General features: G+C 53.0%; 6 protein-coding genes across 6 annotated transcripts; 5 read left to right on the top strand and 1 right to left on the bottom strand.

The window, feature by feature from the left end:
- Positions 1-107: 107 nt before the first annotated feature.
- On the bottom strand, positions 108-1606 carry BU25DRAFT_445340 (uncharacterized protein; the record flags this gene model as incomplete). The annotated part of the gene is made up of 4 exons (XM_033709435.1): positions 1494-1606; positions 992-1369; positions 229-939; positions 108-114 (listed from the first exon to the last, which is right to left on the bottom strand). The coding sequence occupies exons 1-4, from the start codon at positions 1532-1534 to the stop codon at positions 108-110; spliced, it is 1137 nt and encodes a 378-aa protein (XP_033566433.1). The 5' UTR covers positions 1535-1606.
- A 1587-nt stretch (positions 1607-3193) lies between these two features.
- Positions 3194-6702, top strand: BU25DRAFT_384012 (uncharacterized protein). Its single transcript, XM_033704310.1, has 3 exons — positions 3194-3827; positions 3879-4898; positions 4955-6702. Exons 1-3 carry the CDS (start codon positions 3459-3461, stop codon positions 6344-6346), a joined length of 2781 nt encoding a protein of 926 aa, XP_033566432.1. The 5' UTR covers positions 3194-3458; the 3' UTR covers positions 6347-6702.
- A 3214-nt stretch (positions 6703-9916) lies between these two features.
- Positions 9917-15510, top strand: BU25DRAFT_384009 (kinesin; the record flags this gene model as incomplete). The annotated part of the gene is made up of 5 exons (XM_033704309.1): positions 9917-10342; positions 10408-10910; positions 10957-14030; positions 14124-14877; positions 14923-15510. Exons 1-5 carry the CDS (start codon positions 10189-10191, stop codon positions 15508-15510), a joined length of 5073 nt encoding a protein of 1690 aa, XP_033566431.1. The 5' UTR covers positions 9917-10188.
- An 815-nt stretch (positions 15511-16325) lies between these two features.
- BU25DRAFT_384008 (adenylyl-sulfate kinase) lies at positions 16326-17472 on the top strand. The gene is made up of 3 exons (XM_033704308.1): positions 16326-16471; positions 16551-16803; positions 16876-17472. The coding sequence occupies exons 1-3, from the start codon at positions 16464-16466 to the stop codon at positions 17236-17238; spliced, it is 624 nt and encodes a 207-aa protein (XP_033566430.1). The 5' UTR covers positions 16326-16463; the 3' UTR covers positions 17239-17472.
- Positions 17473-18981: 1509 nt separating this feature from the next.
- Positions 18982-19605, top strand: BU25DRAFT_145559 (uncharacterized protein). Its single transcript, XM_033700604.1, has one exon. It carries the CDS (start codon positions 19150-19152, stop codon positions 19489-19491), a length of 342 nt encoding a protein of 113 aa, XP_033566429.1. The 5' UTR covers positions 18982-19149; the 3' UTR covers positions 19492-19605.
- Positions 19606-24250: 4645 nt separating this feature from the next.
- BU25DRAFT_417960 (meiosis induction protein kinase-like protein) lies at positions 24251-26624 on the top strand (the record flags this gene model as incomplete). Its single annotated transcript, XM_033707842.1, has 2 exons — positions 24251-24403; positions 24459-26624. 2 exons carry the CDS (start codon positions 24251-24253, stop codon positions 26622-26624), a joined length of 2319 nt encoding a protein of 772 aa, XP_033566428.1.
- Between the last annotated feature and the right edge of the window lie 171 nt (positions 26625-26795).

Below are 26795 nucleotides of genomic sequence, written 5' to 3'. Positions count from 1 at the left end.
ATGGTTGTGGTACAAATAATGCTTTGCGTGAAAAGTAAAATGGTGTATGCAGGAGTGATGTTGGGCTTGGAAAGCAACGTTGGCAGCCACAGGACAATGGACCCCTATCAAAACCTACAGTGCGATAAAGCCAAACATCATATCAAGAGTGCCAGGCACGGCAGATGAATGCTGTGAGGCACATTGTGATAGTTTTGAAATATGTAACAGGCGTGACCGTCCACTTACAGGCCGCCCAGGTCTTGCTTCAGCACATCAAGAATTCTCTTGCTATCCACCTCTTCATCGGCATTCTTGCTTGTCCCATCATTCCTGAGTCTCCTCAGGATCTCAGGATCAACATCCTTCATCAACTCCTCGAACTCTCTCTGCTGTTCACCCTCCTCTTTGCGATAGTCATCATCTAGCATGAACTCCACAGGCAGCTCTCGCGTTGTAGTAGGGAAGTAGTATATTGTTGGGAACTCTTCCACTGTACAACCTCGCAGGGCATCGCCAAGTGTATCGGAGGATGTCAGAGGGATGAGTACACGTCGACTCGAGCTCGTCCTTGGCCGCAGGAGGTAGAGATCATACCAGACGTCCATTGGCGCGTCAGGTTGCGCAGTGTCTGGCTGTGGAGCCTCGGCTTCTTTGCTCCTAGCAACCTCTTCCGTTGTCGCTGAGGGTGTCGATGTCGAAGGCAGTGGCTTTTGTAAATTCGCGATCGGTTCAGTCTGTGGCGACGTGACCTTTCTTGCTGTAGGCTCTGCAGCGACCTGAGGCGGTCCAGATCGTGTGGTTGAATGTGCCTCGGCCTCTCTCTTTCTTTTCTTCTTCGCCAATGGGCTCTCATAGAGAGGATGCAACCTGTAGATCAGTTCTACAGCAGGACTCTGCGTGAGTGTCCGGCTCTTATCTTCTCCAATCCACTCTACTGTCCAGATGAGGTTCTTATTACTTTGACGGCGTCAGTAGTCTCTGAGTGAAATGTGCGGCACTGAAATCATACCCTGACTTTGACCGATGTGTCTTGTTCTCTTTCGCCCTACTCATCCCTTTGGGTGCCCGAATTACCTTGACGCCGGCGGTTGCAAAGTGATAGTTCATTGCCTGAGTCTGGTCGCCCTTGGGCCTAGCGGTGAGACCGATGTCGAGACCCTTCTCTGTCACGGACTTCTCTGACTTCTCGAGATCACGCTCAATACCAGATAGGAAGTTGTAGTCATGATCGACACCTGCCGGTGTAGCCAGTTGGGACTTCTTTACATACTTCGTAGGGTCTCGTTTGCCCGAGCATTGTGCCCATTGCTTATGACGCTTGACGCAGGGCAGCGAACATGTGCGTGCAGAACAACCTGGGCATTTGTACTTGGACTCTTTGTTGTTGCTGTTCGTGTTAGTTTAGAACAACGTAATGATCTAAGCATGTGCCTGCTGCGTGTACATAAATCAAGACTGTCGAGCGGGCAGAAAGACGGCAGGCATAAGAATCTCAGTGCATGTTGACATACCAGACGCTGCAGAGACTGCTCAAAAGAGTTTGATCCGACATGTTAGTCAAGATGTAAACGCAAGTCCCTTGATATCCAGATCAAAACCTCAGTTGCCAGATCTCAGATCTTTGACACACGGTCCCTGCGATCGGTTCGGAATTGCGGGTCGTCAGTAGCTCAGGAAATAGTGTGAGGTTCTCAGACGAAATTGGCAATTCGGATTCGGCGCAATAACGTTGCTGAGTGGTGGTCGCGAATAAACTGCAGTGGCTTGGCAGCTGCTGAAATATTTAGCGTCCGTGCGGAGCTCTCCCAGCTAACCACACCTTAGAACCCATGATTGCGAAATGCAAGATCCAGGGATATCAGCACTGCTTCCTCGAAGGTTTTGACAGCGTCGTGATGTGCGCGATAGTCAGAAGATGCTGCAGCCTAGAAGTCGTCAGAGTTCACATGGCTGGCGTTGGCTTGCCAACATGCCCTTCGGCCTGCCGCAACGGCCAGTCTCAATACCTGCGGATCGCTGCTTCGGACTCCAAACTTTTCTTCTTCAGCAGTGCGCGTCGAGCACAGAGGAGAAGAGGTTGGCGTACTCAAAGCTAACGCCGTTATAGTTTTCGTCCGCGATAAGACGTATCAGTCACGGGTACAGAACCGGGCACATTCTCCTTCGTTTGCCCGCCTGCTGATTCAACCAGGAGTGATCAAACAATACAACCCAACATATATGGAGGGCCACGACTGGGACAAGACGCTTACATATGGATCTGTAGAAGAGGTCATTCAGAATTGAATTATGGTCTGCGGAAAACATGGGCGAATCTCCCCGATTCGACAATCGAGCAACGTCGAGCCAGTGTTTCGGCATCATGATCTTCTCCACGCCCCACAACTCTACTGCAGTCAAAACCCATGGAACCAATTGGCACTACGTACGCAAATTCAATCAATGAGGCCGAAAATCGTACGGCTCAGCGCTCTCGAACGACACTGATATGCGCGTCTTCTGCAGCCAGATCGGAGTAGCTATTCGATGCAGAAATATAACACGCTTTCGAGGACTTTGACGATCAATCATCGCGTCAGAGACCTTGCAAGTTCCGCTGACAGTCAGGGGAAGGCTCGAAAATCTTGAATTCTTATTCGCCGAGAACGGAGCCCGCTCCTGCGGGAAGCCGCCGTAGCTTGCTCATGCACGTTTCTGCGAGGATGCACGCTGCAGATGGCCCTCGCGTTGTGCACAAAGCTGCAGCCACCCCAAAACGGCCCTCAGCATGAGACCGTGCCGTACGCTATTGCCACTTGAGGCGGGGATTTTGATCGTTCAATATCACTATCTACAAGGTTTGGCTACTCGGGCTGCAAGGCAGCCTTCCAGCAAAAGGTCGTGAGCTGTGAAGCATCTTGTTGCGCGTACTGCAGCTCGTGATGGGCTCGTATCACAGCCGGCTCACTGATCTCGTTCGCATACTGCCGTCAGACGCTGTGCGTCTCGGAGGGACTATTGCTTCTCACGGAAAAAGGACGCCCATTGCTGGACGGCGTGCACGCCCCTGACTACACCATGCTCGGAGGCGGAGACCTTCAAATGCGGATTGGCATGGAACATGCCATCATTTGCTCAACCGAGACTTGTGAAGCCCACCCATGCTAGCGCTCGGGTGGTTTCTTCCCCAAGCTCCAGCCCGAGCTTCGAGGGCGCCGCAGGTCCCCAAAAGAAGCCAGCCGCCTCATCGTGTTCCCCTTGCTGCAGCACTCCTTACTGCAATCACGCAGCAAGGTGACTCGGAGCTTTCTGCAGGTAGAGTTCGTTGAGTTGCTGTTGTTGTGTTCGAATTATATCGCATGCCCTCCTGAAGCTTTACAATATCTTCGGATGTTCCCTCTGTCGTTATCATAGTACTACCAAGTCTTGGACCCTCCGGACGTTACTAAGGGACTTTTCGCGCGATCGATTCGGTACCAGCGTAACGCATTCCAACAATGGCTCCGTCTTTGACCCTTCGTCCTCGCACTCGCGACGACCGGCCTCCTACAAGGGACAACACCGATCACAGTCTCATCATCCCCAGCCGGACGTCCTCTCTCCATTCGCGAATCACCCAGCCGCTCCCTTCAACATTGAACGTCAAACAGGGTGCTCGCAGCCCCAAGACATTGACCCATGCGTATATGGTATGCGGTGTTGGCCGGGAACCGTCGCAATGGGTGAAGGCACCAGCACTAGCTCAGGGCAAGATTGGGCACATGAAGGGCGCAGTGGGCACTTTCTGGCTGCCAGAGATCTTGGGTAGCAGTCCTAGGTTGGAGCAAGACAACGAGATTGCAAGGTCTCTTCACGCTGCTATGCGAGTATGTATTCATTCTGCTTCTATTGACACGTATGTTCTGATCACGCCATAGGCATGCTTCCCACACGATGTCGAGATCTGTACCGGACGAAGCCAGCCGCATTGTGTGCACCACTCCTTTGTCCTCCAGCAAGATTCTTCCCACACTCTCTACGGTATTGCCCTGCGTGTCTGGTCCCGCGCCGACGAGAAGAGGGCCGAGACGATTCGTGATCTGCGCAAGCGCATCGAACCGGACTTCTTCGACAGCCCTGATGAGACCTACTGGATCCCATATTGCCTGAGTTTCCTCTCGAGGTATCCCTTGTACAACTTGCTCGGCGACTATCTTCGAGGGATGTGGATTCACTGGAACAAGGCGACAAACCTGTTCCACGCTGAAGAGGTGTCTCGCATACTGAGCTTTCCCGCGCCACGACTGAACGACCTAGTCCGCATTGACATGAAGGACTATGCGTTGTGTTACCAGTTCCCCTCTTCGCCAACCGGTTTCCAAAATTTCGCCATGTGGCCGCTGTTCACCTGTCTCTCAATTCCCAACATTGTTGGCGTTATCGAGGCCGCAGTATCGCCAACACGACGAATCATCTTCACCAGTCACTACCCCGCCGTACTTACTATCGCAGCCGAAACTGTGCGATATTGCGTTCGGGTGTATGAGTGGAGCGGTCTGTACGTACCTGTCGTGCATGCGCGTCACGTTAAGGACCTCGTACAGGAGCCGGGTCCGTACATCCTTGGTGTAACATCGGAATGTCGATCGCTGTTCACTGCTCCAACCGACGCCCTAGTGGTAGACCTGGACCGAAACTTTGTGCTGACTTCGAGCCCACCGACTGCCCTGACAGCTGGACAGAGGACGAAGATGATTCAGCGTCTCACACAGGCTCTCAACGGCGAAGTGTCGCCGACTGGTGTCCCACAACATCTGCGTTCTGCTTATGGTGGTGGCAAGCTGATCCCTGCTGGTCAGATCATCGTCATGCGCGGCGAGGTTGAGAGCATTCAAGATCCAGACTGGTGGAACCAGGATGCGGTAATGTCCGTCATGGACCACGTGTGCGAGAAACTCGTAAGTGCTCAGCTAACCAGATTTACCTCGTTCTTGACGCTAACGATGTACCACAGGGACGTAACAGTGGGATGAAGGCAATCTTCGGTGGATCTGTCAAGAAGCCACTGATGACAAAGGTTTCTATGCGCCACCTCAACGAGATTGTTCGCGAACGCAACCAGTATTCTCGTGACGCCCAGGAAGCTTGGCAGGACTTCATCAACCTCAAGGGTCGCATGGACACGGAGCTCTCCAAGGTCTCCAAACGCAACAACTTCCTGGTTGAGGAGCTTGAGAGCTGGAAGCAGCAATTCCTTAAGTTCCAGACATTTGCTGAGCAACTCACCAAGGAGACTCAGGAGCTCAAGGTCAAGATCGAGAACCATAAGCGTGAGAACCGTCGCCTTACTAGTCTCATCGACCAGCAGAAGGACGATGCTGCACGTCTTACCATCCGCCTCTCTGGAACCGAGAAGCAGCGTGATGATGCTTTGGAAGCCCTTGTTCTTCAGCAGGAGATTGCCGAGGAGCTCGAGCGCGAGAGGAAGAGGAACAAGAAAGAGCTGTCTGCTCTTCAGCACACCAACTCCGCCATTCTTCGACAGCGTGATGAGACTCAGCGCGTGGTTCTCCACCTGCGCGCTCTTATCGAGGGCCAGACCCACCACATGGAGCACATTGTCAAGTCCCTGAACCAGGACGACATGAACAACTACATGGTAGAGGGCTTCGAGGACGTTGAGGAAGAGGAGGAGGAAGAGTTTCACGACTCTGAGGTTCCTCAGACTCCCAGGAAGGACAGGTCAGAGGTTGGCACCATTCGCGGCATGTCTGGTATTGACAGCCAGACTGGCTCGAGATCCAGCACCGCCAACGGTACGCATCTCGAGGGCGAGGACGTCACACCCGACATGGAACATCGCTTACACAACTCTCCAGCGCGCAACTCGAAGCGCTTCTCCAACCAGTCCATGGTCGATGTTGCCGATCGCGTCCTTCGCGACAAGACCGACGCCATCGCATACATCATCCGCAATATCTCCGAGCAGTGCGCCGCCGCCGTCGAGGGACTCCAGCTCGCCCAGCGCGCCGACACCGAAGATGGCGATAACCACAGCGAGCGCCGCGCTAGCGTAGGCCAACAATCAACTGTCGACGGCCGCACACAGTCCACAATCGGCAGTGAATACGGCGATGAGGACATGCTCCGCCCTGGCCGCGGCTCCAGCATCCCTCCCACCCCCGATCTGACCCACCGATCAAGCACATCGATGTCCATGGCCAGCGCCTCGACAACACCAGACAGGACGAGCCTGCAGCACCGGACCCACGACGTCCCTGACGTGCCCACCCGCATCATAGAAGACGAGCTGTTCGAGGACAACAACTCGTACTCCGACCTGCCTGTGTCCAAGTACGCAACCCCTCTTCCTCGCTCGCGACAGAGCTCGCGGCATGTGCGGTAGACCCGCACGGCTTATGTACGACGATCTCTCAGCTGGCTCAACTAGGCCTCTCTATCGCAGTTAACCTGCACATTATAGCTCTTTGAGCCACATTTGCATTTAGCCTTTCCTTTGGCGCTGGCGTTGGCGTCAGAAGGGGCGAACTCACGTTCTTACTGTCCTTGATCACACGTTGCATCTATATGCTTACCATCCCCTACGACCTTCTTGTGTACGGCCATTCTCATTTTGGTAGCGCTGGCAGCGCAGAGGTGGAAATGAACGATCGTCGAGCACGATTGCGAGAGAGCCTGGGCGAAGGCGGAGATGTCTTCCTATGTATCTTATCTTAGCGAGCTTTTTTGTTAGTATAATACCATATTTCCTCGTCTTGAAACAACGCCTTTGAGTCCCTCATGTCATGTCTTGAAATCCTCCGTCGAGATTACTTTCACCCTCACCTGTCTTCCCCGCTTCACCTTCCCTGCCCGACAGCCTCATCCTTACCTCACCATTACAGTGCCTACAGCACGCCACAATCTAGACTAACGGCGCTACGCACGCAGTATCTCATCTCGCCTTGCCCAGATCTGGTGGCGTTGGCTCGCCAGCTCACTGGCTGGTTCGGAGAATATGGCGGGACGTTGTCGGCGTCGGAAGGCGGGGATGATCGATGTTTCATCAACTGAGATATGAATTCTGCAGAGTAATGTTTGTAAACTATAGTAAGTGCTCTATTGCATGAAGCTACTGTGGGTGTTGGATGACATGTCGTGTACGAGAGATGATGTGATGTTGTATGGGTGGTTATGAATGAATGTGTATTGAAGCAGGTAGCAGGGGTAGGTACGCAGTATGATGTGTCTCGTTACGGCAACCTGCATCTATGCAATATTGTTAGATTGTGTTGCACAGACAAGTGATCTGTCATCGAAGAGATGCTAAGGTAGTTCTTGCGCCTGTGATTGCTTTGCTTTTGTTACTGCGCTAGTGCGAATGATTGCTGAGGTGGCTGCTGCAGGTCTCTGAATCTGCAGAGCTGAGTTGTACTGTACAATGCCCATCTCCAAAACCCGCCATTTGAGGTACTGCGCACACTTCTGAACTCACTGTCTACTGGGAATTATAAGTGTTGTCTTCGTGGAACACAGCCGACTGGGCACAACATGAGACTCTTACCAGTTTTGCTGACTGCATTGACATGGCTCACAAAACCAGCAAGTAGAATCTTACGTCGCAATATTCCCACGCTTGTTCAATTACGCCTATTCGATGCCGCTGTGCAAGTTGGTACGCAACGTTACCTTTGCCCTACGTTCATGCGTCGCTTGTTCTTGAACGACCTGATATCATGGAGAACATTCACGGCTTGTAATACCCTTCGACTTACCCTCCCATTGCGCTGACCGTAAGCAATGTAGAAAGTAGAGCGAAGTTCGAACAGCTTCTGTCCTATAGGCATAGCACGGGTGCTGACGACAAGGTTCTCGTAGCTGCAGATGTGGTGTTGATGGTGGGCAATCAAAGCGTGTCGTTAAGCCTATGTCGGTAAGCTCTTGAGATTGGGCTGGCGGATGACTGCTGGGCCTCGATCTTATTTGTTTGATGATGGGAGTTGTTCTCGAGCATCTAAGTTTTGTAGCTGTAGACCCTAGGTAGCAGATTTGCTTGCGGATTGATCACGATCGCTGCTCAGGATGCAGGAAGATTGGGCAGCTGTGAAAACCTCAAGGGGAAGATCAAGTGATGCTGCAGCAGAGCTCAGTCTTGGGTTTGAAGCCACAGCTTGTTCAGTGGGGTAGCCTGGTGCTGAGAAAAATGGTCAACGGTAGTTCGACTTGAACAAGAGACTACTGCAACGTCAAATGTTGTCTGACACCGGATGACCCAGCGGAGGCAGCGAAGAACGCCTTGATTCGAGCTTTCTGCACGACATGCGAAGTCGTCACCTGGCGTCGTCAACTTTCCGAGTTCCCCGCCATTGGCGTTGACGATAGGTTTTAATGCAGAATATCTACCCCACCTCAAACAATCCACTCGCAGTCATGAGGCAAGGTCCTTGATCATAAGAATGCCCAATCTGGTATCGCTGGTATCGGTAATGCTATGCTTTCTTTGGCTGAGATACAGCCCTCGAGGGCCTCACTCACCTTTTACATGTCGAAGGCATGGAACATTAAACAAAAAAGAAGAACGTTCCACGTTGTCGATGGCGGGACTGGATGGAGTGAACGTCCATGATCTCCGACAGGTCTTCAGTTGTTCGTAGTGCGGGTGGTGCAAACGAGGTTGCCTGAAGTTGTCGTAGCTGCAAACTTGCTGGAAGTTACTGGATCAGCCGATCCATCGAACCATCTTTGACAAGTTTGGTACCACTCCTTAGGGTTCTGTGCCTGCCCAACTGTGACTTCCTCCTTTCCCGCCTGGAAGAATTACAGGTTCGCGGCTGAAGAAGCCGAGGCGTGCTGAAGAGTAACTCCTTACTTCGAGCTTGAGGCCGTGTGTCTCGGCAGTCGCAGTAGGCTAACATTCGTCTCCGGCTACGACTGCTGAGTCCGTGTTGGTCTTCGCGTATCTGATGTTACTCAAGACTGCAGAGGGTGGTGTCTCTCATGTTGTCGCCAATTCCAACCAGGCAACTTCGAAGGAAGAGCAGATGGTGGCTTCACGGTCCACAGCTGATGACAAACTGCTTTTGTTCTGTCGTTGTGACGACATCGTGACTACGGATAGCAAGCGGCGCCGTTGAGATGTTGGTGGAGCAGCAGCCAATCACACGTGGTGATCCGCAACTCTCTGCATGGCAACACGTGATTTGCCCTAAGTGAGATGAGAGACTACATTTGATATGTCAACCTTCGACTCAAACGAAGACGAAGCGAGCTGAGCGAACAGATGGGAAGCTGAACAGCTCGTACGTTGTGTCACTTCCAAGCGCTCCAAGAGAGACCGAGCTGGATTATCGTATTGTGTGATATCTGTATCGTTGCTCGGCAGGAAAAGGAGTGCTCGCCTCATCATGGAGACAGTCGTCGTCCTGAAACACAATCACCCTCTGGTAGGCCTACTGCACATGCAGTCTAGTGCGTGAAGCGGCGTTGGGATCGTCAGGGTGTTTAGATGAGATCTCAAAGATGAAGGGCTGCGGATTAGGGGTCCAGCAGCCAGAGGACGCCAGATGACGAGAGGCATGAGCGTGGCCAACCAATATGCGTTTCACAATTCGACTCCGCTGGCGCAGGTGATGTTGGACAGTTGTGCGAACACGTCAAGGCACCACCAACACCAGGTGAAGGTGAAGCGGCGTTGCCCCGGGGAACAAACAAAGGTGCGCGTTGCATAACGGCGTGGACTGCTAGGATAGTCGTAGTGAAGCCGAAGTGGAGTCGTGGACAGCATCGAAGAAGCGTGGTTGTGGCTTGTTCGAAGTTCCTTTAGGCGCGCCAGGCCCTGCATGAGACAGGGAAGGTGCGCCCGAAAGAGTCGGTGCCAGATGCCTGCCTTCCCCTGGGAGACTACATCCCGCCATGGCCAGGGGTGCAGTTGGGTCTCTTGCGCGGCGCTGTTTATGGAATAATTGTGATTCCCAGCCTCGACTGTTCATTTTCATTCAGTGAATCTCCTGCGCAGAAGCTCGTGCGTCACTCTGACTGCAGTTGCGCGTTGCCGCACGATAGGGATCAATTGCGCGCACCTTCACCTGCCCCATGCAAACGCGAGCTGCCTCCACCCGCCATTATTACCGCCTCTCGGCACTGCTACACCTAAACATCACTTTCGACACGTAATTGCCTCACCACCGCTACGTTACACAGCGACACCGCACCTTTCTCGACGAACGGCGCTGCCGTGGCCGCATCATCATGGAGTCCCCGCCGACATCGCCGCCAGCGCGCGGTAAACGTCCTATGAGCGCAATGGTCAGGCCCAATCGCAGCTCGAGTCGATTAAGTATGAGCAGCAAGATGGGAGGGAGCCGTGCTTCAGACGACGAGAGCAAGACGGCAGTCAAAGTGGGTATGTGGGCAGCTCTTACCCTGAATTTCCCCGCAAACAAACATCCCTAACAGTAATTATTACAGCTGTCCGAGTACGCCCCCCACTGAAGCAGGAGGACCCAGGGTTCGATCTCGTGCCCCAGCGATTCCGTTCGCCGCGCTGTCATGTCACCTCACCCACCAGTCTCTCTGTCGACCCAGCTTCGGGCGGCCGAAAAGTCTTCGTCTTCGACCGCGTGTTCGGGGAGGATGTCGACCAGGAAGGCGTCTTCGAGTACGTCTCTGACAGCGTCAATTCCTTCGTGGAGGGATACAATGTGTCCATTTTGGCGTACGGTCAGTCAGGCGCCGGCAAGTCTTATACCATGGGTACGACAGGGCCCAGCGACCAGGGCAACGCTCAAGTCATGGGCATCATCCCCCGCGCAGCCGCGCTCCTCTATGAAAAGCTCGAAGGACCCAGCATTCATGCGCCTGGATCTGGCATACGCCCTCCCAACTCTCGTGTCTCCAGCATGGGTTCACAACACTTCTCCAGCAAGTCATCTTCCAAGAAGAGTTGGCAACTCACAGCCACCTACGTAGAGGTAAGAATCTGACACACCGTGAGACTGGCGATGCTGACATGTGCAGATCTACAACGAACAGCTGCGCGACCTCTTGCTCTCCGACACAGTACCATCCGCTCAACGCCCAGAGGTGGCCATCCGTGAAGAGCCTGGAGGCCGAATCATACTCGCCGGTCTCACCCAAGTTGTAATCAACTCAGTAGAGGATCTTTTGAATGCACTGAACTTTGGTTCTTCCATTCGCCAGACTGACGCGACCGCTCAAAATGCAAAGTCCTCACGTTCGCACGCTGTCTTCAGTTTGAACCTTGTTCAAAAGAAGAGCTCGTCTGCCCCCACCACCACACGCGAGAAACGCCGATCGGTACCTCTTGAAGCTATGTCAGGCTCCGGCGAGAACTTGGTCACAATCGACAGCAAGCTGCACTTTGTGGATCTAGCAGGAAGTGAAAGGCTGAAGAACACACAAGCTTCGGGCGAAAGGGCAAGAGAGGGTATTTCCATCAACGCTGGGTTGGCAAGCTTGGGCAAGGTCATCTCTCAGCTGTCCTCACGCCATCACAACGCTCACATCTCCTACCGAGACTCACGCCTTACACGACTCCTTCAAGATTCCTTAGGTGGAAACGCTATTACGTATATGATTGCGTGCATCAACCCGGCAGAGTTCCACCTTAGCGAATCCCTGAACACGGTACAGTACGCACAACGCGCGCGTGCCATCCAGATCAAGCCACAGATCCAACAAATCCACGATGACAGCGACAAGCAAGCAACGATTGCACGGCTCCGGAACGAAGTCCAGTTCTTGCGAGATCAGATGAGGATCTCCCAGAACACAGACCGGCTCAAAACAGATCCGAGCGAACGCGCCAATCAGCAATATGAGCGCGAAATGGAACTTCAAAACCAGCTTCTCGACTTCCAAGAGAACTACACCGCTCTTAGTCTCCGTCACTCTAAGCTGATTGCTGAGATCTCCAGAGTACGAGACGACGACGCTGCGGATACACCCATTCTCAGAGGCACCGTTGGTGATTCTGCGCTCGAGCGCCTGAAAAGATCTAATACGTTTGCAGATGCAGTCGAAGATGTGGTAATGGAGTACGAGAAGACGATCCAGACACTGGAATCTTCTCTTTCAAACACTCGAACGTCTATGTCTGGGCAAGAAAGCGAACTTCTTGAGAGAGAAGCTCGCATTTCTCTGCTCGAGAGTCAGAACCACCAGCTGCAAACCCGCATTCAGAAAGCCGTGGAGCGTGATGCTAGCAACGAAGAATACGTGAAGTCACTCGAACGTCAAATCGACAGTTCCGCGTCAGGCGTTGAAAGAACCGATACTACTATCTCTGATCTCCGCGAGAAGTTGCAGAAGGCCAGGGAAAACGAGTCAAGCTGCGAGGAGTACATCTCTACCTTGGAAGAGCGCCTTGCCGAGAACGAGCAGGAGGTTGAAGTCATGACGCGCGAAATTGAGCGTCTCAAGCACGTGGTTGGGAGACAACGCAGTATTGGAAAGCTGGACAATCTTCTTTACGAACTCGACACTGTACGCCAGGTAGACGCCAAACCTGAGGAAGCCTTGGCAAACGGTCACAGCAGGGGCCCCAGCGATCCCTTCATCGAGAAGCGAGTCTCTGGTGGTGGTCAAGCTCCACTCGAAGGCGCTCGTCACTTCAGCACTACAGTAGATGCTATCGCAGAGGAGGATGATGTCGAGCGTCCTACTACTGCAGGAGCAGCAAGTGGCAAAGGCGGGTCGGTAGCGCAGGACGACAGCCGCTCAGTCAAGAGCATCTCCGTCAGAGCCCTCACTGCAGAGAATGGCATGGAAGAACCATCAAGTCCTGCGCAGTCGAGATTCGTTCACGATAAGCTCGACTCTGTCACACAAGAGCTCTTCGATCTTCGTGTCGAGCATGAAGGGACCTTGCAGGATTATGAGAAGCTTGCAAGCAAGTACCAGGAAGCTTTGCGTACTTTGGCTTCCCTTCAAGACACTGTAGACGAAGCACGCCACGGATCTTCTCGTTCGTCGGCTTTTTTAGGCAGCGCCGAAGCCAACGGCCTCGACAAGGAGCTTGGAAAGCCTACATCATCGCGTGCATTGTCATCGGAATTGTACTCAGCAGAGTCTCACAACATTACTACACCTGAGGATGCCACTGAGGCTGGCCATGAACAGGCTGACGCTCGCCGGTCATCGACTGCTTCCACTGAGAGTGGATATTCCGTTCCAAAAGCAATCCTCGTTCAGGAGTTGCAGTCTTTAAAGACACTGCATGCTGAGAAGGAACAGCGTGTCGCTGAGCTCAAGCGGGACTACTCTGATCTGCAAGAGCAACATCAAGACGCGTTGGATTATGTCGAAGAGCTCAAGTCTGAGGTATCGAAGGCCCAGCTGACCGCGCGCCCAAGCTCCCCGTCGGTACATATGATCCGCCGCAAGTCCAGTCAGGCATTACTCTCGAACGACCGCTCTAACCGTGCTGTCAACTCGCTCCGTAGCCTGGCGCTGGACAAGCTCGATGAAGAACCTGCCCTGGCTTTTGAGAACAACCTGAGCGCAATAATGACGGAGCTCAATACCAGATCCGAAAGGGTCCAAGAGCTGGAGTCTGAGGTGGGATCCGTACGAAAAGAGATGGAGGCCAAGATGACTCTGATCAGTGGCTTGACAAAGGAGAGATCCAGTCTGAAAACCTCTTCACCTCTGGACATCGCTATTGTTGCTACCATGCAAGATCAGATTAGGCAGAATGAGGAGCAGATGAAGGAGCTGAAGAACTCGCATGCTCAGCGGGAGCTTGAACTACGAGAGCAAGTAGCCCTCCTCACAGCTTCGGCAAGATCACCAGAGTCCTCAGAAGAGGCACTGTCTGCTCGCCAACTACCCGATGCCGCTGAGCATGATGCCAACGTGACTGACGATGCGACACGTCATCGACAGCTGATCAGCCTCACGAACGAGGCCGCCCAATGGCAATCAAAGCATCTCGAGGCTATCGAAGCCACTAAGGCTTCCGAGAAGCAGCATCTAAGCACAGTCCGAGAGCTAGAATCTGCCATGGAGCAGCTCCAGGCGAACCACACCGCCCGGCTGAACGAGCTAGAGGACACTAGAGGTGCCGAGGCGTCAGCAGTACTCGAACAAGAGCGGGCTAAGCACGCAGAGCTCGTTGCAGCTTTGCAGGCTCAGGTTGATGAGCACAAAGCGACCGCAGGTAGTAATGCTGCCCGTCTCGCCGAGCTTGAACAATCACACGCGAACATCATCAAGCAAGTGGAGGAAGATTCGGAAGCTAGAGCGTTGACTGAGAAGGAGCTCGATACCCACAAGTCGCTCGTGGCCAATCTCGAAAACCAGATTGAAGAGCACAAGGCCGCCATTGATTACCACGAGCAGGGGATGGACTCCTTGCAGAAGTCTCACGCAGCTGAGCTGGAGAAGTTGACCTCCGAGCTTACAACACACAAGGAGTCAAACGCTGTGCTACAGACCGATCTCTCCAGAGCCAAGGAAGAGTTGGAAAACCTTCTGCAGGGCGTTTCTATTGCCTTGAACCAAGAGATTGCTGTTGGCCAAGTGCAGTCGCAAGTCGAGTCTCTGGTTGAGGCCCGCAAGTCACTCACAGCCCGCATGGACCAAGCTCTCGACGATCTTCAGGCAGCTAGACTTGAGCTAGCTGATGCGACCAAGACAATCGACACTCTGAAGGAGAACATGAAAAAGTTCGAGGTGCTTAACGCCGAAACCATCGAGGAGCTTGAGCGCGTCAGCGAGAAGGAACAGAAGAGCTCCCGTCTGGTTCAGGAGCTGGAGGATCAGCTCAACCAGAACTGGGACCAGCATGAGGCGACCAACAACCGCCTGTCTGCTCTTCAGACAGAGCGCAGTCGTGAGCTACAGGATGTCATTGTGCATCGCGAACAGCTTGAGAAGGATGTCGAAGACTCCCGGGCCAAGATCGCCCTTCTTGAGGTACGTACTTCCTCTGTGCCTGCAAACAAAGCTAACAACATGCAGTCACAGCTCGCAGATGTCAAGCGAAACTCTGGCCGCGTTTCCATGGATCCTCGCGAGGATCTTCAGAGATCCAACTCGAACAACTCCAATGCTCGCAAGAGCTTGAACATGTCTCTCCCTTCGCCACCACCAGCTATTCCGCTGCCTCCTCTGCCGCCAAACAGCCCTCCTCCCAGCCAGGTCAATGCTCCTTCGCCACCCGCCTCGCGTCACCAGAGCAAGGACATTGCACAAGCTCAGTTGGTCGAAGACCAGGAGGCTCGCATTCGTACCATCGAGAAGCACTTGTTTGCTGAGAAGCAGCTGACAGCTACTCTCGAAGATGCCCTGACGGATCTCGAATCTTCGAGCCAAAAGACCAAGACCGATCTGGATCAGTACAGGAAGAAGTGCGCTGGACTCGAGGAGGAGCTCAACGCCATGCGCAAGGAGCGCCATGCTGCGCGCCACTCTCTTCAGGCTGTCGAGGAAGAGCGCAACGCTCGTCTACGCGTGGAGGCAGAACGCGCACACCTCGAGGCCCGCATGGCCGCTCTCAACGATGCCAACAGGAAGAGCAAGAAGAAGGGCACCTTGAACTGCTTCTAAGCCCTTCACGACTACAGCACCGTTCATACCGTACATTTTTCGCTTTGCGGCGCATTGGGATATGGCGTTACATACCCCGATACACTCTGTTCTTTCGTCACCATGTCGACTTAGTCTCGAGATGGATGTAATGTATTCGACGATTCTTCACGTACCGGGTATTCTACTCGGTACAACTTTTCTTCAGTCATATGACAGGTATGTCACCAAAGTATATTCGCCACATGCTCCCCTCGTTCAATTCTACGTTGTTTGTTTGTTTATTTTGCGCAAGCGTGCATACCCCATACCCCATACCCGCTTTACTTCCTAATGTATACAACGTTTGGTGGGAGGAGATGGTCTGGTTACAACATAATTCGTGGGGGAAGTCAGACATGCCAGCTCCTTTATGCTCTAAGCATTGATGAGATTTACGATGGCACGGCATTGCTCTTTGAGCGAGGTCAGAAGATGAATGGCATTTGAAGAATTTAACTCTATTTCACACCCAGATCATATCGTCTTGACCGTGTGTGCTAGACCGTGAAGCCTGATGAACTGCTGCAAGCTGTGGGCAGCTCTGAAGCTATGCGGACGTTCGTACTGCTTGTGGCCTGTCGTTGCTCGCTAGGTTGTGCAGCGTTGTTCAAAGAATGATAGATAGGTAAGGACACGCTCATCGTGCAACCTCTGCATTTGCCCGGCAAACATGCTGCATATTTCGTCGGGCGATAGACTGCAAGGTACGGGCTATCGCCGTCCCGCAGATCAATGGCGGGTCGGCGCGGGCACGTCATCTGCACTAGAGGTCGAGAATTTGGGCACGCATGCAACCACTGTTCACAGAATTGGCATTTGTTAAAACCCAGATTGACTAAAAGCGCATAACGTTCCTTCCCTCTGGTCTCTCGTTCATTTCACTCACATCTTCCACTCCATTGACATCTCAAACTTCCCCAAATCGTAGCAAAATGGCAACGTGAGTGCCCCGCCGAACCCCACCATCCACCATCTTGGGGTCTCCAAACGAAGACAAGAAGTATACTGACAGCCAACAGCAACATCACCTGGCACCCATCCCTTTCGCGCGAGGAGCGCAACACATACCGCAAGCAGCCCGGCTTCACCATCTGGTTTACCGGTCTCTCAGCGTCTGGAAAGTCGACCATCGCGACTGCGCTCGAGCAGCACTTGCTACACTTGGGCTTCGCTGCCTACCGTCTTGATGGCGACAATGTGCGCTTCGGATTGAACAAGGACCTAGGGTTCAGCGAGAAGGACAGGAATGAGAACATAAGGCGTATTGCTGAGGTCCGTTTTCACCAACAGCCCTGCCCACAGTATCGGCGCAAGACAAGACACAGCTACTAACCCACCCACCAGGTCGCAAAGCTCTTCGCCGACTCCTCCACAATCGCCATCACCTCTTTCATCTCGCCCTTCGCCGCCGACCGCGCAACCGCACGCGCCCTGCACGCCGAAGTCAAGGGCAACGACGCACCGCTCGAGTTCATCGAGGTCTTCGTCGATCTGCCGCTCGAAGTCGCTGAGGCCCGCGACCCTAAAGGTCTTTACAAGCTTGCTCGTGCGGGCAAGATCCCAGAGTTCACGGGTATCAGCAGCCCGTATGAGGCGCCTGAGAACCCGGAGATTTACATCAGGAGTGATCAGAAGAGTGTGGAGGATGCGGTTGCGGAAATTACACAGTATTTGGAGAAGAGGGGGTTGTTGACGCTTAAGCAATAGAGAGTGTGCCTCTGCGCATCAACCGATCAAATTCGCGGTATGCGATCTGCCGGTTTGAGACGTCGCTATGTTGGATTTAGATGAATGATGGAATTACAAAGTGCCGGGCGAATAAAAGCTTCTGAGCACGAAAAACATCAAGACTGTCTTTCCCCCACCATGCTACGTACGTGATTGAAGGCTAGGTCGTACGCTTTGCGAACGGACTTGTGCTTGCTTTCTGTGTGCTCGAAGGTGGCTCACTTCGTGCGCTCATGCTCTTGACAGATCATTGAGATCGATGAGGTTCTACTACGGAAATTTATGTTTTGTCTTTGCAAATGACACCGTCAGTCAAAAAAACACACACAACAAATGCTCAATTATATGTATACAAGCCGACTTGAGTAACCATCTTGCTGCTGCTTGAAGCCAGTTACGTAAGCATCCCGGCAAAACTCCCGGCCCGCTTCTTGCTCAAGCCTAAATTTTCGGCAGCTCCAAGAAACCCTCACCACAACCACCAACACGAACACATCGCGCTTTACATGCGCGCGTTCTTGTTTGTTGATATTTACTGACGCAGCGATGCGCTCTCCACTGTAGTATATGGTAAGCTTTTCCTTCCAGTTGCGCCCGCGCAGATGATTATCAAAACACGAACAATCCAATTCCTATCAGTCATGAAGGACTACCTAAACTCTAGAATTACAATGATGCTCAAATCACAGCATTGCTTTCGCTCACACGCTTGCGTATGAATACTCGACTAACTGTACTTCAGCTTCTCTTCGCTTCTTCGTAGGCTTTTTGCAGCGTCGTCGGCACATTATTCTTCAAAAGGTACGGCAATTCCACACCACCCACCACCCCTCCCCAGCATAGTGATGATACTGTGACACGGAAAGGCATTCCTCGACCTGAATATACAATGTCGATCTTATCACGCAATTAAGTTTCAGCCTTGTCTGATTATGCTCAACACCGTCAATTGCTCAACATTTGATTCGAGACTCGACGCTGACATGTTCTCTTCAGGTACATACTCCTTCTCGGACTCATTGTCACTCTCTCGAACCCACCTACCCTTCCTGATGAGACCCCTCGATGCGCCGGGCGGACAGATCGTACTCTCTGACCGACATCCGTCAAAAGCAGGCGTACAAACCTGTGGGTGTCGGAAGGGGAAGTACTTGTTGATATAGCATCACTGATTGCACATACCCCCGTGCTCACGTTGCGACACGCCTTGTTGCAAAACTCATGCTAACAGTCGCTGCACAGGTACGGCATACTCTTGTCTTCTTTTACGGTCCATCATTTCTATGATGATTATTTGATATTCACACTGTGTGACGCGGCGGCTTCGTAACGGTTGTCGTCGCTCTGATCACTTTAAAAAATCTGATTTAATGAGGTATGTTGTATTCACTTATCACTCAATGAGCGTCATCAGCTAACGCCTCTCAGACTGAAACATTTGATGGACTTCTATCTCTCATTCACCAGAATGACAGGTCATTTCGTTCGAGCACACGCTGACGACGTGACTCCAGTGACTTCTCCCGACTCATTTGCTTGTAGTATTGCATCATTTCGTAAGTCTACTCACACCTCACTTCCCCTTCACCCATCTACATGAGGAAGACAATGTACTGCTGTATATCTTCTGCATACCCCTTGAAGAACACCACATCACTTTGGAGACCTGACACTCGATCCCATCGAGGTACTGTCGACACGCTGTCCGTAACAAGCTTGCTGACTAGTCTTAGGTACCTTCTGACTGATCAACCCCCGAGCGAGATCGGTCTGTACATTGTAGAATATATATTCAATACAGCCACGTCTCAATCCTCCACACCTATGCCTCTCTGCCTACATGCGAATGAACGTGTCATTCATGACTGCTTTGATCTTCTTTAACAACCCATGTCCCTCCGACTTGACCATCTACCGTATACACCATGCCATTCGCCAGTCTTTGTTTATCCCCACTCCTGCCGCTCTTCAACGCTCTCAGCATGGCTCTGTGGGGCCTCCTCGGCTCTGGCCGTCTGGAGTGTTAGTGCGGTATCAACCACAATGGCGGTCAAGCACGACTCCGTCGGCGGCGCAGGAACGGGCGTTTACCCACCCTTCTCGTCTATGTACCGGGTTCGAGGATGTTATTTAAACCCACTGCAGCAGTTTTGCTTGAACTTTGACCGGAGACTAGCATGCTGGGCTTGCCGAGACTTCCGGTCGATATCAATGCGTTACATTGGAGGCTAAGGATTGAATGGATTTGGCTCGGTGATCTGATCTGACCAAATCAGACCTAGACATCAGTCATAGATAACAAGGGTGATCACAGGCATCAGGATCACATCCACACTCCGATCTCGATCGTTTGTTTGTTGTGATTGAGATCTGGTGGTGTGACTTGTTATACATGCGATTGTGGAGTACATGTCTGGATGTATCATGTGAGTTGTGCCACCGGTTGTGGAGTACATACAGATGTCGCTGTCGATTGCGACCCGCATGCAAGACACTGTCTGTGACGTGGTGCAAGATGTGGGGTTGAGCGCGCAATCCTTCTGCAGCCGCGGAGCAAAGCGGAGCTGCTATCACAAACCTTCGTGTACAGTCTCTGGTGGTCTGAGACTTGGTTCTAATATCTTGTGGCGAGGTGGATGTGTTGGTGATGCGGTGAAGTCCTGACTGTGATGCTGGTGAAGCTTGGGGGCTGGTGCGATGGTGGGAGATGGATCTGGCTTGATTTGCGAGTATGTCTAAGATACAATTTGAAAACCGGTAGAGCTGAATGTGTTGCAGCTCAGTAGCTTCGGGTCTAATCTATTGGCAGTGTAAGGTTTGTTTGACTGATTGATTAATTTAACGTCAATAGTGATTGATTGATAACACGATTTGTTTTGCTGGGTAATGAACACAAGATTGCTGTTTTTACTGCTTTTACTGCTATTGCTCGAGCTGACGTTGCTGAGAAGAGGTTGCTGATGTTGGTCTGCATTAGGCTCATGTACTCATGTACGATCTATCGATAAGTGATGTGTACTCCGCAAAGGGATAACTTGCGCGATGCTGTGTGTGACATAAGCTGACGCGGGGGAGCCGGAGACGTGAGGATACAGTAAGCGCCTGCGTGTCGGTCCGCCCCAGCGCATCGTGTTGCCTTTGTGGGGCATGTGTGCTCTTTCTGTGTTTAGATTCGGGTAGTGTTGCTGACTGCATGTGGTGCATGCGGTATCGATATGGATGTGAGGCTGGTCAATGTGGGTGAGGCTGATGTGCTGTTAGTGTTTGAAGCAGTGGGTTTTCTTATCGAGATGGACATTGACGATGCGAAATTGGGCTCTAAGCGACTCCAGGAGAGAAGGGAGAGGAAGTTGTTGGTCGACTCCAGCAGATCGTCGAAAGCAAGTATTGAATTTCTCTGTTCTGTCCAATTGGAGGTGCAGTCAGTTAAATGGTCAATTTCTCGACGTATCACAAAAAAGATGAAAATCGAAAAGCAACGCGCGCAGGTGGTGCTACAGCATGCGCCACAATGGATATACCGTTGGGGCGGGAGAACAGATGGCTCGGACGACAACTGTCGTGCACTGTGGACCCACGTTACTTGCTTTTGCCTTGCCGTCCGTGAAGCAAAGGGTCATTAAGGATCTCGAGTCCTGCTCGAGCTTACCCCGCCGCAGAGGCTATGTAACTATCGCTTTTGGACGCGAGGGCACTTGGTCAAGGCCCTGGGTTGATATTTTGGGTTCTAGCAAGGTAGCCCTTTGGTTTGAGTCTGGGGCTGAAGCGTTGCACCCTCCATCTGTTCCTGCGGACATGTGACAAACATCATGGCAGGTTGTGCTGTATGCGTCTTCTTGTGGTAGGACAACTCAGGTCCGTCCTGTGGCGCGTGGCTCAATCATTCGTGCAGCTTGCGAAGCCACTGAACTTGCTGTTGGTAGAAGAAAAACGTGATCGTCACATGTCGAAGCCAGCAGATGACACAAGCAAAAATGCAAAACAAGTGCGCAAGAGAACGCGGACGATGACGCCGGGAGTCGAAAAGATCCCAAGTTCCAAGCACCTTAGCAATATTGCTGCCCAAGGGAGTGTTTTGGCGGCGAATCGACCATGATGGGGGTGTTGGCCGGATATCGGTGTCCGACATGGCTGAATGCACCAGGACGGTTGGGAGGTTGGAAGATCCGTGGTTGTGGTTGATATCGGGCGTTCCGAGGTTATTTTGCCGAACAACAAAGTTGCAGTGTCATAGGAGTCGACCTCTGTGGTGCTGTATTTCCGGTGTTTTCGCAAAGAGTTACGCAAGAAGCATCATGTCCACCATGCTGGAACCGAGGATGCTGCGACGTCCGAATCTTGTTGTAAAGTCCGAAGTGATTTGTATATCTACGGGGCTTATTTACCTGTGCGTTTCCATGAGTATCGTGACGGTGGGCCGGCAATCTATTTTGATGGTCTGTGACGAGGTCCTAACGCGGGAGAAACATTCTGGAAGATGAGTTGCATATGTAACGAGGCCAATTTGACCCTTAATTCGAACAGTTCGCCCAACGTTGTGGGAGGCGAATGTCGTTGACTGCACTGTTCTTTACGCATGGACTTGGACAATGGCATTTCGGCATCTCAGGGTCTCCAGCAAAGGTCTGATGGTGACAGCGGAGAGCGGGAGGACCAGCAGACGGCATTACGTGCGTCCGGCAGAGACAGCTCGGCGAGCCTGGCGAGGTGGACTTGCAAAAACTCTGCTCGCCGTGCGCAGTCCCTTTGGGGCACGTTGTTGACAGTGTTCCTGGAGCAACTTTGCCGTACGGATGCTCAATGCTCCTGGCAGTTAGAGTTAGCCCTTGAGCTTGCTATCGTTTCGTCGATCACTGCGTGGTAACACGGCACGTCAAGCTCTCCACTCCCCGTTTGCCCTGCATTTCCTAAGCCAGAGTTCAGCCCAGAATGACGACGATGACATCGTATTCTCAAGGATTCTGAATGATCAAACACGCCCCTGATGTTGGGGTTAGGTACGCCCTGATTTTGGGATCCTCACGATGAGCGCATCAGCGACGGTCTCAATATTCCATCTCTCCACCACTGACTCAAGCTCAGGAAGATTTCACGCCGCTCTCTCACCATGGCTGTTCCGGGACGCCACGGGTGCGCTAGAAGCACGCCTCGACAGCGAAACCACGTTGACGGTGCCGACAAAGGCTCTTCGCCAATAGTTGCAGGCGCTAGATGTGATGGCCAATGGGGTAAGGCTGCAGGATGCTCAGGAACCTGCCTCAAAACAGGTACTAGTGGCTGTCGGCGCAGGTCAGGAAACGGAAAAGGGGCCGCAGACTTGACGAAACATAGTTGCCCCAGCGAAATGACAGCCTGATGGTCATGTCTGACAGAGGCCGATCGTGAAAGGGTTGCGTTGCTCAGATACCTGCTGCGGCGCGGAGAAGCGTAAACATGCAAGGCGAACCGCGTGTTGGCCGCTCCATCCCGGCTGTGGCAGGACGCGTGATCTGCTGGCGGCGCGGGTCGTGAGCTGGAGATGAGGCTATGTTTCGTGCGGTGAGCGAGAGTCGTGGGCGTACATAAGATATGTGCGTGCTAATGCATACGCTGGAGTGGATAATTTTGGCTGCATCGGCGACATGGAGTGTCACGTGCTGACACATAAAGTCGAGTGAATTAAGCAGAGCGCGCAGCAGCCCAACCTATGAGGTTCATGACAATATTGAAAAAGGGGGCGGGCCGCCGCGAAGAAGGCCAATCGTCGCCGCGCGCTCAGCCTAGGAGACATGCGTGCTGGCGTCGGACGCGTTCGATTTGGCACTCGAGGGCGCCTTGCCGAAATGAGCACTGAGCGAACCGAGCGCACCTGCAACTTTCTATCGCGCCTTCCCTCACACGCCCGAGCCCGTTGACAGTCAGCCCCGGTCTCAAGACGGTCCTGCCCTCATTTCGCGCGACTCAATCTCGCTGGCCGCCACATCATCTTTGTTCTGCCAAAACACCAAAATACCGCCATGCTTTTGCACTTCACCGCTCACCCTGCTCTTGCCGCTACTTGTTCCGCGCAGTGTTTCGCTCGCTAGCCGGTCGCCTCAACCCACTCCATCTGGGCCGCGAAGAACTGTCTGCCAACGCACGCGTCTGCGACCGCCTTCACCACAGCAACAGACCGACTACTGGCCTTGGACCAGGCCTTGCCTGACTGGGTGTTCTGATCTTCATTATTACGCCTCGCAACGCTCCCCGAGCGCCCCTTCCACCCTAATTTCCTACCTAGCCTAGCTCGGCGATTCGTGCAAAGGCCCATTTTCGCACCCTTCCTGTCTTTTATTAAAGAAAACGGTCCATCAATCACAGAAGGTTGCGGCTGCCGGCGCATTTCTGTTCGTGTTGTCACCTCCCGTCAATCACGCCTGCCTCGCGTTAGACCGCTTCGTCTTCAACCACCTCAACTGGAATTACTGGACCAGGCCACCCATTCCCAACCTTCACTCGTCGGCCAAATCCACTTCCCTCTAACCCCCGACGCTCGGATCAAGGCCAAACCTCCCTGCCTGATCACAAAGCCATTTACGCTATGGTCACAAAGTCATACCTGATCAAGCTCACTAGAACATCCTAACTTACGGAATACTACCCACCTACCGTGGTCCCGGGCTTGTCTCCACAGGCCTTTTCCAACCGTCGTCCCTCATTTCTTCGACATTCCCGCATCTGCATCAACCTGGACCCTTACTCCTGCTGCTATTGCACTTCAAACCCTTTGATACGCACTGGACTCCCCCTCCCCCTCCAGCGAAACTCGACATCAAACCAACTCGACCATCAAAAGAAACCAACACTTCGGACCTTTGGAATGAGATGAACTAGACCAATTCGATCGATCCAACCAACCAATCCAGGACTCCCCTTTGGTGAGCTCATTAGTTGCCTCCACAAGGCATCTGTCTAACCTGCGACAGTCCTGTGTACTACGCAGAATTGTTGAACGACTCACATCACTTTCACAATGCACCCAGAATCACGGGAACTGCCCCATGGGTGGGCCTCTCTTGAGGAGAGGTATGAGGTGATGAAAGAGATAGGTGACGGTAGCTTCGGCAGCGTTGCACTTGCACGCGTCCGAACTGCTGGCGCTCACATTGCCCGTCGCGGCACTTTGGTAGGTGCCATATCGCGCAAACAGCTCACGTTGATGACCAACTGACGCGTCACAGGTCGCGATCAAGACAATGAAGAAGACCTTCGACTCATTCTCGAGCTGTCTGGAACTGCGAGAAGTCATCTTCCTTCAGTCACTGCCTCCTCACCCTCATCTGGTACCTGCACTTGACATCTTCCTGGATCCCTACAGTAGAAGACTTCACATCGCCATGGAGTACATGGATGGAAACTTGTACCAGTTGATGAAGGCTAGAGACCACAAGCCATTAGACGCCTCGAGTGTGCAGAGCATCCTCTTCCAGATCCTTGCGGGTCTTGAGCACATCCACGCCCGCGAGTTCTTCCACCGCGACATCAAGCCAGAGAACATCCTCGTCTCGACATCACAACAAAACGACTCATCGCATCCTTTCCGACGATACTCAGCAATGATGACACCACCATCGACCCCTCCTGCCTACACCATTAAGATTGCCGACTTTGGACTCGCGAGAGAGACGCACTCGAAGCTCCCTTACACAACATATGTATCGACACGATGGTACCGTGCACCGGAAGTCCTGCTACGCGCTGGCGAGTACTCCGCTCCCGTCGACATCTGGGCAGTTGGTGCGATGGCCGTCGAGATCGCGACATTGAAGCCGCTCTTCCCTGGTGGTAACGAAGTAGACCAGGTGTGGAGGGTATGCGAGATCATGGGCAGCCCGGGCGGTTGGATCAACAAGCATGGTCAGCCCGTTGGTGGAGGCGAATGGAAGGACGGTGTCAGACTTGCGCAGAAGCTGGGCTTCTCCTTTCCTAAGATGGCTCCGCACTCACTCGACACAATCCTTCAGACGCCGCAATGGCCTGCCAGCTTGGCCAAATTCGTCACATGGTGCCTTTTGTGGGACCCGCGAAACAGGCCGACGTCCACCCAGGCTCTCGCCCACGAGTATTTTCAGAACGCTGTCGACCCTCTGCGCCTCAAGTCATCGTCTTCTCGCCTGCTAGGCCGCAAGCAGTCTGACCTGTCTGGTAAAGATTCCCCAGACGCTTCTCCCAGCATCACCTCGAAGACTTCATCGTGGCTGCGCCGATCGCTGGTAGCTCGCGAGAGTGCTCCAGCCGTTCCTCAGCACGTTACCCCTGTGCAGCAAATGTCACCGCGCCCATCACCACAGCAAGCCAACACAAGCGACCCAAGTGGGTCAACTAAGCAACGTCCCAATCCAGTTAAGCGGGCTACGTGGACAAATGGAGTGCCCAACAACGGCGCCCCTATCCCTATATTGCCTTCCATCAGACCAGTCTCCCCACTCTCTGCGGAAGTCACTGCGCAAGCAAGTGTCCGTGCTGCCGACAAGGAGGGAAAGGCCAAGATCGGACGTCAGCTATCACTCGCATCACACGGCAACCACTATGCAGATGCTCACCGCCAGGAAGCAGAGAGGGCATTGAACGGCCAGTCGGGACTTGCATCCCCAGCGAGCGGTCACAAGGAGGGCTTCTTCTCACATCTCCGCAAGCGCGCTCGACGCCTTTCAGGACGTTATCCAACTCCTATGTCGCCCAATTCGGACGATGTCGAGGCTAATGCGGGCTGTGCCCCATGGGCTGGCTCCGCTAGGTCTTCACTAGTAGTTGATCAGCCACTCGCCGCAGCACCATCAGCAAACCCGGACTACTCCGAGTTGGACAAGGCTCTTCAGCATGTGAGGTGCACAGTTGAGAACAACGCGGCAAAGCAGCGTGTCGCATCGAATCCCGTGCTTAAGAGGCACCACTCTGTGCCCCATGGCTCTGAGACCCGTGTCTCTGAGAACGGCGTTGGCGGGCCCGTCTCCAGCAGGACTAGGCGAGCGGTTCAAAGCAAATCAAACCCTTCGAATCCTCCCAACAAGTACGAGACTCCCAACGAGGAGGAAGAACTTCTCAGTGAAGTACTTGCCTCTGCCCACAAAGCTGCGAAGAAGCTGGACAACCAGCAGAAGGCACCGCATCACTCACACTCTCACACGGAGCCAACGGCATCGTACCTGACTCCATCGCCATCTGCCAACCGCAACAGCGCATTTAACCAGAACAACTACGTCACGCCCAGCAAGCCCATGGATATCTCGAAACCCTATCCTGCTCAAGACGAGAATGTTTCGAAATGGCCTACCCCGCCAGACGACAGCGACTGGGCGTCAAGCGTAGCAGCAAGTCTCATGGCAACGCAATCGCTATACCGGTAGCTCTACTGCCGGTCAGAAACTCTCTTCGCTTCGTTTTTAACCCTTTCGATCACATATTAAGTGTAATTTACGGCCTACATCTCCATCGCCAGCATGTGCTCGCGCCAGTCACCCTTCCTTCACGGCTATGACCGCATGACATGAGCTTCGGTCTCCCGTCTGGAACGGTGC

The sequence above is a fragment of the Macroventuria anomochaeta genome (assembly GCF_010093625.1).
Source record: "Macroventuria anomochaeta strain CBS 525.71 unplaced genomic scaffold BU25scaffold_3, whole genome shotgun sequence".
NCBI classification, from domain to species: domain Eukaryota; kingdom Fungi; phylum Ascomycota; class Dothideomycetes; order Pleosporales; family Didymellaceae; genus Macroventuria; species Macroventuria anomochaeta.
Note: the sequence above shows the minus strand (reverse complement) of the source record. Positions and strands in the feature narration are given on the sequence as shown.

Coding starts and splice junctions, on each gene's coding strand:
- BU25DRAFT_384012 (XM_033704310.1), top strand. CDS start 3,459: ATGGCTCCGTCTTTGACCCTTCGTCCTCGCACTCGCGACGACCGGCCT. Junction 3,828..3,878: donor CTCTTCACGCTGCTATGCGA/GTATGTATTCAT, acceptor ATCACGCCATAG/GCATGCTTCCCACACGATGT. Junction 4,899..4,954: donor ACCACGTGTGCGAGAAACTC/GTAAGTGCTCAG, acceptor GATGTACCACAG/GGACGTAACAGTGGGATGAA.
- BU25DRAFT_384008 (XM_033704308.1), top strand. Junction 16,804..16,875: donor ACATAAGGCGTATTGCTGAG/GTCCGTTTTCAC, acceptor CCCACCCACCAG/GTCGCAAAGCTCTTCGCCGA.
- BU25DRAFT_145559 (XM_033700604.1), top strand. CDS start 19,150: ATGTCCCTCCGACTTGACCATCTACCGTATACACCATGCCATTCGCCA.